The sequence below is a fragment of the Chinchilla lanigera genome, unplaced genomic scaffold, assembly GCF_000276665.1.
Source record: "Chinchilla lanigera isolate Chin_1 unplaced genomic scaffold, ChiLan1.0 scaffold00031, whole genome shotgun sequence".
Classification (NCBI taxonomy): Eukaryota; Metazoa; Chordata; class Mammalia; order Rodentia; family Chinchillidae; genus Chinchilla; species Chinchilla lanigera.
In genome coordinates, this window is record NW_004955432.1 from 15,065,994 (window position 1) to 15,080,047 (window position 14,054).

The 14,054-nt window shown below is 37.3% G+C and overlaps 1 protein-coding gene across 1 annotated transcript in view; it reads left to right on the forward strand.

Moving 5' to 3' along the window:
- Positions 1 to 14,054, forward strand: part of Glcci1 (glucocorticoid induced 1) — a gene marked incomplete at its 5' end in the record, with an annotated part of 52,307 nt that overhangs the window by 5,755 nt on the left and 32,498 nt on the right. The window contains 1 exon segment of the mRNA XM_013516043.1: positions 11,161 to 11,247. Within this exon segment, the coding sequence (XP_013371497.1) occupies positions 11,161 to 11,247 (87 nt within the window).

Consider the following 14,054-nt stretch of genomic DNA (forward strand, 5'->3'; position numbering starts at 1 on the left):
GCTTGAACTCGAGATCTCCCGCCTCAGCCTCCTCGGTAACTGGATTATAAGTGTGTACCATCACCCTGGTTAGACATCACAGTTTTTAAGGCCCCTGAAGAAATGGATCCTTGCCTTTACTAGAATTTTCTGTTTATCTTACTAGAAAGAAACATTAAAAACCATTTGTGGAATTTAGTGTTAATTTATTACTTTAGTCTTGAGTTTAAAACCTTTTTAAACACAAATTTATTACCAGCTCCAAAGTTTAAGTTGCAGTTAAGGCTATTATAGTCAGACAGTAGTAGTTCATCACACTTTGTCCCATAGGCTGCCTTTAAACTCACTGTGTAGCCCAAACTGGCCTTGAACTAGTAGAGATCCTCCTGCCTCAGCCTCCCAAGTGCCGAGATGACAGGTGTGTACCACCATGCCTGACTAGTTTTACAGATTTTAATCTCTTTTGTCTTACACAGTTAAATGCAATTCTTCTGTGAGCAGTCCATCCAGAGTAGCCTGTGGAACAGACTACTACTGTCACAACTTCAGCAAGTCACCTCTTGTGAAATATTCCTTAAACTGGAAGACTTGGTGATGCTACTCTTCTACAGCTGATTCTAGTTAATTGGCTGTATGCAAATGATGTCATGGGTCCTTAACAAGAGAAAACACTTTCTTTTCATACAAAAGGTCCAGAATGCTTGAGATTATATTTATATTCAACTAAAATGATAGATTTAGTGCTCTTTATGTGTAATTTGGAAAGAAAAAAGCCAGTTGCTTAAAGCACTGAATTTACACGTCAGAGAGCCTCACCCCCATTCTCAGCCAGTGTCCTGTCATAATATGAAATGGGATGCTAGTGGTGTATTTATAGACCTTCCACAATTGTCTCAGGATGCTTTTAACTCCACCACATTAAAAGATTCTATTAGTTCATTGAAAGGAGCGGTTACTGTTTATATTGTTTGATCAGTCTCACATGCCTATATCTTGTAATCTGAGCTACTACTTTGAGGATAACAATATGCGATAGAATAACCATTGTTAATTTCCTAGGATCGTGTTTTGAAATTTTGTATCATTTTATTTTTTTAAATTATGATCTTAAAATTTTAAAAAAGAAGTATTTCAAGTTATATATTTTTGGGCTTTATTTTATTTTGTTCTAAAATAATACCTTTTAGTGATAAAATAATCCAGGTAACTTGGGAGGACATAAATAATAGCCACTGACTCCTTGTACCTGCTCCTAAAATAATCATTATTAGCAGTTACATTTTTTGAGGAGGCTACACGTTTTGGGAAATTTTCTTTTTTTTTTTGGTTTTTCTCCGGTACCGGGAACCGAACTCACGACCTTGCGCATGCCAGGCAGGCGCTTTTGCCACTGAGCTGAATCCCCAGCCCCGTTTTGGGAAATTTTCTATGTCTATAGAAACATATTCTTTAAACACATAGCTGCTGAGATGGAATCACACTTTATGTCATGTCTCTAACTTGCTTTATCCATTTGATGGATGATGCATATCCCTCCTCATCCTCATGATTAATTTTAGGAGCATTTTGTTAAATTCCTCTTAGAATGTCTTATATTACAATTAAAAATTAATGTGAAAATGCTGGGCATGCTGGTGCATGCCTATAATCCTAACACTCAGGAGGCTGAGGCAGGAAGATTGTTGTGAGTTTGAGACCAGCGTGGGCTACAAAGTGAGCTCAAGGGCAGCCTGAACTGCACAGAGAGACTCTGTCTCAAAAAGGACAAAAAGAAAAAGTGAAATTGTTGCTTTACCACACTGAATCTTATCCAAGTAAAGGATATGCCTTTTTATTTGTCTTTCAGAACATTTTAAAATTTCAGCACATTTTTTGATAAACTGACACCTAAGTATTTTGTCATTTTCTTTGCTATTGTGATTAGGGTCTTTAATTACTTTCCTATTCCTCCACGTAACTAATTTTCTATTTGAATTTTCTTGTTTCTGATAAATTTTCGGGTAATTCCCTTAGGTTTTTGAGGTACATTATACAAGTAGTAATTCTCCCTCTTTTCCATGTATCCCTTGTTGTACGTCCTCTCTTGAATTTGCGTTTGTTCACACTCCCAAACTAGCAGCAAGCGCCTGGGCCTTGTTCTTGTTGCCCGTGCCATTTCAGTCAGTAGATACCACATACCGAACTTTGCTATGAAGCGTGTGTGCTTTGTATGTATCAAACATGTAATGTTTATTTTACTAGGTTTTTTTCTTACTTAAATATTCAGAGCAATTGCATGGGAAATGGCATTTCATGATTGAATATGCTGTTTTGACTCAGTCTATAATGCAGTGAATTTCTTTTCCCTTTTGTGTGTGTGTGTGTGTGTGTGTGTGTGTGTGTGTGTGTCTTACCACAACCAGCTGTAGAGAATTTCTTTAATTAATTATTTAACATTTGGTCCATGACTACATTTCTAGAAAAATGCTGCTTTTTTCAACAGAGATTCAAACAAACGCATATAGTAACAACTGAAGTGTTTATTAATATTTGTGATACTGATATTGAGAGTGAAGCCTGAAAATTTTCTTTTTCATGAAGTAACCCTAAAGTCAGTATACTTGCTTCATAAAAAGGGTTTGCAAGATTTCCTTCCTTGTGCTCTGGTGTGGTGAATATTCTCTGAATTATCTGTTACCTGGATCAGAAAGAACTTTATCTGTGAAACTTACTAGTGTAGTATGCTTTGGGATTATAGCTCCTTAGAAAAATCGTTTTTTTTGTGTTTTTTGGTTTCTTTTGTCTTTTTGAGAGAGGGTTTCACTATATAGTTCAGGCTAGCCTTGAGCTCACTGTGTAGCCCAGGCTGGCCTCGAACGCACTGTGATCCTCCTGCCTCAGCTTCCCGAGTGCTGGGATTACAGGCGTGCGCCACCACATCTGCCGGTCTCAGTTTCTTCCGTGGCTCTTGGCTTCTTTTAGTTGCATTGGAGAGAGATTGGAGAATTTGTGTTCTTGGAGCTGGGAGAGGGCCGGAAAATTGCTCGAGCCCAGGACTTAGTGCCATAGCAAGTCCCCTCATCTGAAAAAAAGAAAGAAACAGAAAAACCAAGCTTGTATTCTTGAAGGGTGAGCAATGGGATGTTAAGTTTTGTCTCAAATTCCAGTATAGGAAGGTTTCCCTTTTTCTAGATGATGTTTTTCTTGAGTAGTTTATTGTCTTGATTTTCAGAATCTAAATTATGACACGCTAGCATGCCAAAAAGTACATCAAATAGAATTTTAATGCTAGCATCTTAACATCTTTCCCTGGTAGTCTATTGTGAACAGATCTACAATAAGTGCTTAACATTTGGCTTTAACTTACATCCAATAAAGCTAGGTAACTCAGAACTAAAATATAAGAATTCTTCGCTATTGAAATGATATTCAAGTAAGGCTTTTTTCCCATTCCTGAAAGGGGCTTGGTTAGGGAATACTTTATAGGCGATGTACCTCACTTAGTAATAGTTTAAGAAGAGAACTTTCAGTTTTACCACTCTTATCAGAAGTTCATTTCCTGACCAAAAGTCACACTAGATACAGCTGTTTGGGTTTCCTGTACCCTTGCTGGAGAGCTTGCTGTTGAAATCTGCTTAAAAGCAGCAATTGCTGAAACATTTCAGAGAGTGGGGGACTTCTTCATGAAGTGGGAGCAAGTCTGAAGATTTGACAGTATGAGCTTTTAGGTCGCATTTCAGGAGCCCAAACTGTTACTGTTACTGAACTGGTCCTTAGCTGCACTGTTTGCATAAATGAATAAGGACCTGTTCCTATTCAAGATGGCCTTTAGGCTTTTGCCAAACAATCTGATTAAGACACAGAGGACTTTATATCCTAGGGTCCATACCAACATAATCATTAATCATAATCAAATCAAATTAATCATAATTAATTGATTATCATAATAATATCATAATTAATTGATAATCATAATTAATCATAATCAAATCAATTAATCATAATCATAATCAATCAAATTAATCATAATCATAATCAAATCTGGTTTAGGAAGTAAGATTTTTTGGTTACTGAGGGAATATATTCAGCTATGTGGAAGAAAAATGCTAATCTATGGCTAAAGTATTTAATGCTTTATTTGTCAATTTTAAATACTATCTTAAAAATTACCAGAAACTCTCAAAGTTGTACTTGCTGATGTTTACTGGATACTGTGTTCCTTTGTTGCAGAAGTAGAAGGTGTGCACACAGCGAAGAATATTTACCATATTCCTATCACTCCTGTACTCTTTCCCTCCTTTTACTTGAAACATTTAACTGGGAGGAAAATTAGTCTTATTTTTCTTCATTGCTTTCCTGTACCTTTGCCCCTCCACTAACTTGCGGTAAAATTGTGAACCAGTTATATTTATTCAGAGTAACCCTCTTAACTCTGGGTCCCTTACCTTTGATGCCTGGGACATTAATTCTTACCTAGTTACACCTTAGAACCTACCACTTTTCTATCAAAAATCTCGTGATAGTATTAAACAGCATTTATTGTATGTTAGAGACCAGGTACTTTAAGAATTAAGATCAGAGGATAGAATTTGGCCATAGTTAAAAGTGTAGGATGAGATTGGAATGTGCCTCTCAAGGTATTAATATTTTTATATAAATGAATAAATAAATGGTTGACATAGGAGATTTCTTGTTGGAAAATAGTATGAACTACCTGAAGTTTTTCTTTCTTACTGGAATTGTCTTAGAGTTTGAGGGGATAACTAGGGCTACTGCAATAAGAGGTACACAGAATAACCAACCACTTAAGCTTCTATCCCAGTATCTAGTTCACAATAGATACCAATAAATGTTAGCTGCCTTAGTATTAGAATATAGAATATTTTACTATCAGTAAGTTTAAATATAATAATATAAAGTTAAGTAGTTAGAAGTCATTGTTAGTACCAAAAATGGATTGTACAGTTATAAACATTAAATTTGGACTGGTAGAAAATGGCATCAAAATGAAACACATAACCCCCAGAGTATGAGAGGGTTCTGAAATTGAAGAAACAGTTCCTCATTTGATCAGAAGTAGCTGTTGTGTGTCTTTTGTACAGTCTTTCAAATAAGAAATGGTACTTCAGATTTACAGGTCCTAGTATGGAAGAGGTTTATATTATGATAACTAGTCTCTCTCCCATGTTTTAGGTTGCCATCAGCTGAATATTATTAATTTTATGACTTCATTGCTTTTAGAATCATGTGAAAATGTATTTGACAGTGTCTCGTAATCACCTACTTTGCTGATTTTCAGTAAGGTATGAGAGATTTATGAATAATAACATATTAAAGTCTAGCCAGAAAAATGAGTGGGTAAATGGTCAGCATGACAATTTGAGTGAGAATCTCTTATTAATTTTTATTTCTTTAAGGTAAAACTGGGATTTTCAAACCTCAGCTTCCGTTAGAATTGTCTAGAGAATTTGTTTTAAGAAAAAAGAGAAAGAAAAACTAAAAACCAAAACACACAGATATCCCGGCCTTCTTTAAGAGTCTTTTTGGAAGAAGCTTCAGATGTTCACATCGTGAAAAAGAATATGTTTTTTTTGTTTTTTTTTTTTTTGGTTTTTCTCCGGTACCGGGAACCGAACTCACGACCTTGCGCTTGCCAGGCAAGCGCTTTTGCCGCTGAGCTAAATCCCCAGCCCCTAAGAATATGTTCTTAATAGAAAGTACAACTCTTTTGAAATTGATAAAGCAGGAAAAGCGTAGTTGCCGTTGCTAGGTCGTGACTGAAGATGTGAACAAGGAAAGTATGTTCAGTACTTTAAGTTTCTTAGTTGACCCAGACGAAGTAGTTTTTCTCCTGTGCATTCATTTTGAAGTCCGTGCAGCACTGCTGCATTTTGTTTAGCGAAGTGGATCTTGCACAGGAAACCGGAGCTGAGAGGATGGACCTGAGGGCTTGGAAAGTTTTATGGCCTGGACTTTGGAAAATTGGGGAGTGAGAATAAAAGTGATCTTTTCCACTTCATAGGTACCCTTTTTGCATAGAGCGGGGATTTCTTTTATGCTAAACATATTTTTTGTCAGTAGTCTTATAGATAGGCTTTGCTCTGTGTTACCCACATGTTATAAAAGGTTCACTTTCTCTTCACTGGTAAGTGGCGGCAGCTAGGAAGGAAGACTCTCTTAAAAATATAGTGGCTGAAAGTCCAGCTATTACATACTATAATAAAATCATCAAGGAACTATATTTCTTTCCAAGGTATCTATGGATTGTGCTTTGCAGATGTTAATAAGTACACTTATCAAATAAGTGTTCTGGCATCATAGAAGTAATGAGTTAAGCAGGTTTTTGAAAAGTGTATTTGTGTGTGTGCACGTCTGTGTGTGTGTGTGTGTGTGTGTAAGAGAGAGTCTGAGCTTTTGGAGCGCATATTATACATGGGGTAGAGAAACATACACGATCTCCCTCAAATTCATTAGACCTTGGAACTCTTTTATCTCACATTGTTAGTGACACCCAGGAACAAGGTTATAAGTAACATTTAAAAGTTCTGGTCTAGAAAGCACACAGTATAACTGGTTGAAGGGGCTGTTTGCTGAAACGAAAGGAAAGAACTTTTGCTATGTTGTGTGGTGATTTTCTTAATTCAAACTTTTAAACATTTTTTAAATGCTCAGGTTTAACAAGTCAGGTTCAAATCAGTTTACCTTCCATGACTTCTCAGCCATCAGTTTAAATAGATTTGAAAACAGCATAGCCACTGTTACTTTCTCTTTGCAGAAAATAGCCTGCTGGAAATCAGTAATCAAATGCCTAGAACTTACTGTTGGAAATGGTCCGTATCTGTACTGTTCCATACGGCAGCCCATAGCCAGTAGCACGTGCATTTATTGAGCATTCAAAATATGCTAGCGTGATTTACAAACTGAATTAATTGCATGTGAAATTCCTTGATTGAAATGTAAATAGCTGTGTGTGATAAGAATTGCTGTATTGGACAGTGCAGTCTGTAGAATATATTTGCAGACAAGGACATTTTTATATTACTTATTTTAAATTAAAAATAAATAATTAGAGGTGGTGACACAAATCTCTAATCCCAGCACTCAGGAGCCTGAGGCAGGAGGATCACTGCAAGTTCAGGGCCAGCCTAGGCTACATAATGAGTTCAAGGCAGCCTGAACTACATAGCAAGAACTCATCTCAAAGCACCTTCATAAATAGATAAATAGGTATGATTAAAATTAAATTAGGGCAGTAGTTTTGAAAAGCTGAGCAAGGGATATAGCTCAGCAGCATAAGTGCCTGCCTGGCAAGCTCAAGGTCCTGAGTTCGATTCCTGGTACCAGAAAAAAAGTGCAAAGCTGGGATTTTGATGAATCTGCTTTTGCAGTTTATATGTTTATAACTTTCTAATCACATGACTGAGAGCTCTTCTAGGAGCTTTTTCTCTCGGAGGAGGCGTGTTGAGACAGGGTCTAACTGTGTAGTTCAGGCTGACCTTGAACTCACTACATACGTAGCCCAGATTGACCTCGAACTCTTCCTGCAGTATTCTCCCAAGCCCTGAGATTACAAGGGTGTGCCACCACACCCAGTGTTCTTTCACTTTTAAAAACGAGATCCTACTAAATTATTCTATGGCCCTAAACATTCTTCACTTGTTAGTTGTTTTCTTTTGTATAACTAACACCACATTTTGAAATTATCAAACTGATTTTCACATTTCATTTTCAAGAAAAGAATGCTAGTTTAGTGTATGGTGAGAGGGGTTTAAATTCAGCCTTCGGCAGTTAAAGAGGCTGTCGATCTCAGCATTAGAACAGAAACACTAAATCTTCTAGAAGACAAAATAAGTGAAACTGTGGAAGACATGGGTGTAGACAGAGACTTTCTGAATAAAACCTCAGCTGCGCAAGAAGCAATGCCAAGAATCAGCAGATGGGATCCCATTCACCAGCAGGGTGAAGAGACCTACAGAATGGGGAAAAAATTTGACAGCTACTCTTCTGACAAAGGACTAACATGTAGAGTATATTAAAAACTCGAAAAAATCAACTCCCCCCATATTTAAATATCCAATCCCAAATGGGCATGTGGAGTAAATAGATACCTTTCAGGTGAAGTGCAGTTGGCCAATAATACATGAAAACATGTTCAACGTCACTGGCCATTTTAGAGATGTTAATTAAAACAGCATTAAGATTCCAGCTCGACCCAGGAAGGATGGCTGCTGTCAAGAAATCAACCAATAACAAATGCTGGAGAGGCTGTGGGGGGAGAGGGACCCTTCTGTGTTGCTGTTGAGATTGTAAATTGGTGCAGCCTCTATGAAAATTCCTCAGAACCCTAAAAACAGAAATTCCGCTTGACCCAGCTATTCTCCTTTTAGGTATCTTCCCAAAAGAGTTAATACATTGTACCACAGTGGTATATGTGTACCCGTGTTTATGGTATATGCACAGTTCATAATAGCTAAATCTTGGAGACAGCCTGTATGTCCATCAGCAAATGAATGAATGAAGAAAATGTGGTATTTATATATAATGGAATACTGCTCTGCCATAAAGAAAGATAAACGTGAGGCACGTGTAAGGAAATCGATGCACCTGGAAACTGTAATGTCAGGTGAAGTCAGATACATGATCTTGAGCACATGGTTTCCCTTATATGAAAAAGTTAATAGGGAAAATGAGAAGAAAAAAAGTCACTGTATTTTTTTTTGAGGCAGGGTCTCACTATATAGTTCAGACTGCCTTTAACTTGTTTATATTGTCCCGGCTGATCTCGAACTCACAGTGATCCGCCTGCCTCAGCCTCCAGAGTCCTGGGATTATAGGCGTGCACCACCATGCCCAGTGGAATTCTAAGTATGTTTCAGCTGTTGGTTTTTAGTTTCACTCCAATATGGTGTGAGAGTTAATCCTTTGCAGGATTGCATTTGTTTAGATATGTTAAGGTCTTTATTGTTGCTATGAGCGTGGGCTTTTTTTTTGGCTTTTTGAGACAGGATTTTGCTAGATCAGGCTGGCCTTGATCTCACTTCGTAGCTCAGGCTGACCTCGAACTCATGACAGTTCTCTTGGCTTAGCCTCTTGAGTGCTGGGATTACAGGTGTGTGTCACTATGCCCAGCACATGGACTATTTTGAGTAAGAAACAAGAATTCCCAGAATAGGAAAATCTGTGAAGATAGAGAGTAGCTCAGTGGTTGCCTAGATGTAGGGCGGAGGAATTGGGAGATGATAGCTAGTGGGTAGATTGTTTTGTTGTGGGTTAACAAAAATGATCTCAATTTGATTATCATCATGGTTGTACAGCTTCGTCAGTGTGCTAAATTCTACTGAAATCTACTTACACTTCAACTTTTTAAATTGTGTGGTATATAAATTGTAATTCAATAAAGCTGTTACTAAAAAAACAGAAAAGAATGCTAGTGTGAAGAAGGTGCTCTCAGATAAGAAGCCTCAGATTCGGGTCTGTTTGCCATTGGCAAACTGGCAATAATTAAAACAGCTGCAAAAATTCTGTGGCTATTGACTTACTTGAGTTGGAGATAGACATTCTTTGAAGAAGAGAGGCTTGTACGAAACGGACACGACGCTGTGAATGTTACTGTTGATTTAAGGATGGGGCACGGTAGGCGTTCGGCTCATTTTCTGTACATGGACTAGTGAGTTACATAGATCGTGACCCTTAGTTGCTTCTTGGCAAAGACAGAGCTACTCAATAGGTAAAACTATTCAGGTGTATAGATTTTCAAAATAAAATTTTGACTAAGACTGTTATAATTGAATCATTTCACAATAAATTATTAAGGATATGATTATTTAGAGAGTTCAGTTATTTTCAGATGAGTTTGCATTACCTAGGATTGACCTGAGCAGATTTTAGGTTTTGCAAGCAGCTTCTTTGATACGCTTATCCTCACACTTGGCCAGGTGAATAAAATGTTCTCTCAGTTGACTGGACAGCTTTTATTAGTAGTGAACTCTTTAAGTAATTTATTTCAGTTTTTAATTCAACTGACATTCAATTTTGGGGTATCATTGCTTTTAAGAGATGGTAGTTATTTAAACAGCTTCAATAATTTTGAGATATAAAATACAATATTTTGAGTTATATAAAATAGAACTGGCACCTTCTGAGAGCTTATATTATAATGCAGATTCTGAAGTGAAGCTTTAATGTAAATAATTTCTTTTGCTATGTAATCAAATTTTAAAGCCATATATGCTGTGATAATTACTACCCATTGTCTGTCTTTACATAGTGACTTTTTTACTTTCTTTAAATTACATTACACTGAATCTTCTGTTTTATTAAGGATAGTATTTTAATATTATTTGATTTTAAATACAGTTTCTTTTCTTAGTATTTTATAACATTATCTGTAATTTGGTGTCACATTTAGATACTGTATGTATTAACAGTTAAGTAAAACCAGTGTTTTAGTTTAAATTCTATATTTTTAACCTTTTTCTCATTGAATTTTGTAGTAACTGTGTTTTTTCTTTACAGTACTGGGGGTTGAACTGCTACTTAACTACATCCCCAGGCATTTTTATTTTGAGACATGGTCTTCCTAAGTTGCCCAAGCTGGCTTTAGACTTGCAATCTTCTTGTTTCAGCCTCCTTAGCAGCTGGGATTACAGGCATGTGCCACTGTACCTAGCTTATAATAACTATTTTTAATATAAAGATGTGTCATCTTCCATCAAAGATACTAACATAATATTCTTTCCCAAGTTCCAGAAGACTAATATACTCAGCCCTCTATCTAGTTATATATTTGATGTGTAAGTCTGCTATATAGAACTGCGTCTGATGTAATTCTGTTCATCTTCTTTCACTGTGTTTAGTAGCCATACTACTTTATATTCAGTTCAGCTAGTCTCTATTAAAAATAAAAGCACTAATAAACCTTTATAATTTTCTTTGAATTTGGTAAGTTTAACTTATTAATGTTGATGTGAAAATATCAAGTGTTTTCAAGCAAGATCACTCAAGATGGAGTGATCGTGTCTCATTCAGAATATGGCAGCGTTGTAAGCGTTTTATGGGGTCGTGAAAAATCTCAGTGTTTAAAGGCGTTTAGTATAACTCCGTAACTTGTATGTGCTGAGAATTTGAATTGCCTTTTAGTTCCTTGAGATTATGAGTACTGTCACATTTCTTTATTTTTTCTATTTTCTATTTATTTTAAAGACACCTAGCTGCTGGGCAGAGGAGGGAACAGAAAAGCGGTCCCATCAGCGGTCCGCGTCATGGGGGAGCGCGGACCAGCTCAAAGAGGTAAGTATGTCCGTTTCCATCCGTGGCCTGTTGTGTTTCTAGCGGGTTGTTTTCTTGTTTCCTGGGTATAACTCTTCTCTTTGTCCTAACCTTACCTCTTTGAGCATTTCAAAGTTGAGCTCCACATTTTGGTCAACAAGTCCGAGTTTTCCTTATTTGTGTCCTTTTTGACCTTCATGAATATTTGCTATGCACCCAGTCAACTGTAGCATATCTAGAGTGAACTTAAATTTTATGTAATAATCTCTATCTTGTGTTCATTTTACTTACCTTTTGTTGCCCTTTCATCTTGCTTATTTTTAAGCTATAGCAGCCAGAGCGTTTTCTATTTCTACTTTTTTTTTTTTTGAGACAGAGTCTCACTGTGCATTTCAGGCTGGCCTTGAGCTCACAGTAGCCCAGGCTGGCCTCGAACTAGCAATGATCGTCCTGCCTCAGCCTCCTGAGTGCTGGGATTACAGGCGTGCTCCGCCACACCTGGCTGTGTATGTATGTAGAGAGTCTGTCAAAATGTACACTTCAGAAAAAGAACTTGTATAAATATTTTAATACTAAATTTATTGAGATATCATGAGGTTAATACAAGTTACCTTTGCCCTCTACAATTATGAGAGGTGTTCACAGTGGTGGCCATTAACTTAGAGACATTTATTCGTAAAAATGGCTGCTCGGGTAACCTTGGTTATTGGTCATTTTCAATTTCTTCTCTAAGGGCCAGCAGCGTAGTAGGTTTTCTGTGATATATGACATCCTCCAGGGTCCCCCAGGTGAGGGTAACACCATCTGTTGATAAAACATCATAGTGTTTTTCTTTTGCTGAAGCCTGTATACATATTTTCGGCAGACTCTCTATGTATATATATATGATCTCAGAATTATAACACTTAGTTTTGACTCTGCCCTCTGGGTCAACATTAGGTCTAGTTTAAATTTTTGAAAGTCTGCCATAGCCGTAAGTTTTTTTTTTTTTTCAGTGTAAACACTGACATGTTTCTCAAATGTTTTTTATATACCTAACTTCCAGACTTAGTATCATTTTCATATTCTGTATGTTAATGTGTAGATGTCATATACTATTCTGTGTGAACTGAATAGGTAGTCTAGGAACATGATTATGCATGTGATTTTATTACATCTTAAGCAGAGTTATGTTACACATATAAAGAAATTCGTAACTCCTATCTAACCCATACACAAACACATATGCACAAAATTAGTTTATTCCCAAAGCTACAAAGAAGAAAGGAAGTGTAGACCGTAATATATCTAGATTTTAAAGCAGAACTACAGATCCATTGACAGAATGTAAATAATAAAAAAATTGAACTTGCAATTTTGTATTAGGCATCTTTCTGTTACCGGAACAAAATACCCAACATACAGTTTAAGGGAAAAAAGGTTTATTTTTGTTGATAGATTCAGAGGTTTCTGTCCATGGTCATCTGGCTCCATTGCTTTGAGGCTTGTGGTAAGGCAGAAGCATTATGATATTAAGGGCATGGTAAGAGAAAGTCGCTCAGTTTACGTTAGCCAAACAGCAGAAAGGGTGGGAGAGAGAGGGAGAGACAGACACACAGACAGGAAGTAGGGGGTGGAAGGGACTAGAAACAAAATGTATGTTTTAAAGGCATGGCCCCACTGATTTGCTTCCTCTAACTGGACCCCACTTCTTATTGGATTCATAGTCCAGCTTTGAACCCATCAGTGTGTTAATCCTCAAGGTCCAGTCATCTCTATAGGCTCCACTGCTTGAACATTGTTGCCCTGAAGATCAAGCTCTCAATACATGAGTCTTTAGAGGACACTTCCTAAAGTGTAGCACAATGTTACCTCAGAGTTAATTCAGTAAAAGTTATCTCCAAGATTTGGTGTAGTTGAACTACAACTGGATGATAGCAATACAGGGTATGTTTAAAAAGAGTGAGAAGATTTGATCATTTTTTGCAGAAAGCTCTTCAGAAAGCTAGACAAAATAGTCAAAGTAGTGTTCTGGAGATTAACCAAACTAAACTAAGAAACATTTTCATAAATATTACTGCATTTAAGGTGAATCTTTGTGGTTTTTCTCTGGGGCTGTCTTGCCTTCTTCCTTACCCCCAGTATGTTGGTATGGAATTTGAACCATGATGGTGCCATTCTTGAAAACCAGCAGCTTTGTTACCTGTGCTGAAACAGATCATTCGATGCAGAGTATTGTAAGCTAAAACGTGATTGTGGTGGGGGGTGAACAGGAAGGACCAATGACTATACTAGTCTGAGGTTGTACAGTTTGGGACAGGCAATAAATGCATGGATTAATGGGGTTTAACCAAGAATTCCAAGAGCTCAGGCAGTCAGGGAAGCTTGATAAATACTCAGCATTTCCCAAGTTGATGGAGGCTGTGGGCGTGAGCAGTACAGAAAAGGAGGTGACACCACCCACACCCCCGGTCAAGGGAGCCTAATGGTAGTGAAAGGAGATTTGCAAGTCATGGTGGAAATAAATCTCAGGGAATATCGTGCAAGACTTTAACTTTCAATGCACTCCCTGTCAACATGCAAGTCCCAGCAGTAGGGAGTAGAAATCTTATTGGCTTGAGACGTCTGATCAGTCTTCAGCTAAACACTGAAGTGCTTAAAATTAGTAAAAGCTAAACTGACAGTAATGGAGTAGGGACATCGGTGGCCATACCTAGCAGGGGAAAGAAACTTTTAAGCCATGAAGTCACTAAAACAAACCTGACATCAGCCACCATCAAGTGGAAGGCAGCCTCAGAACCTGAAGCTGCTCTGTTACCCAAAATGTCCAGCATTCAACCAAAATGTAT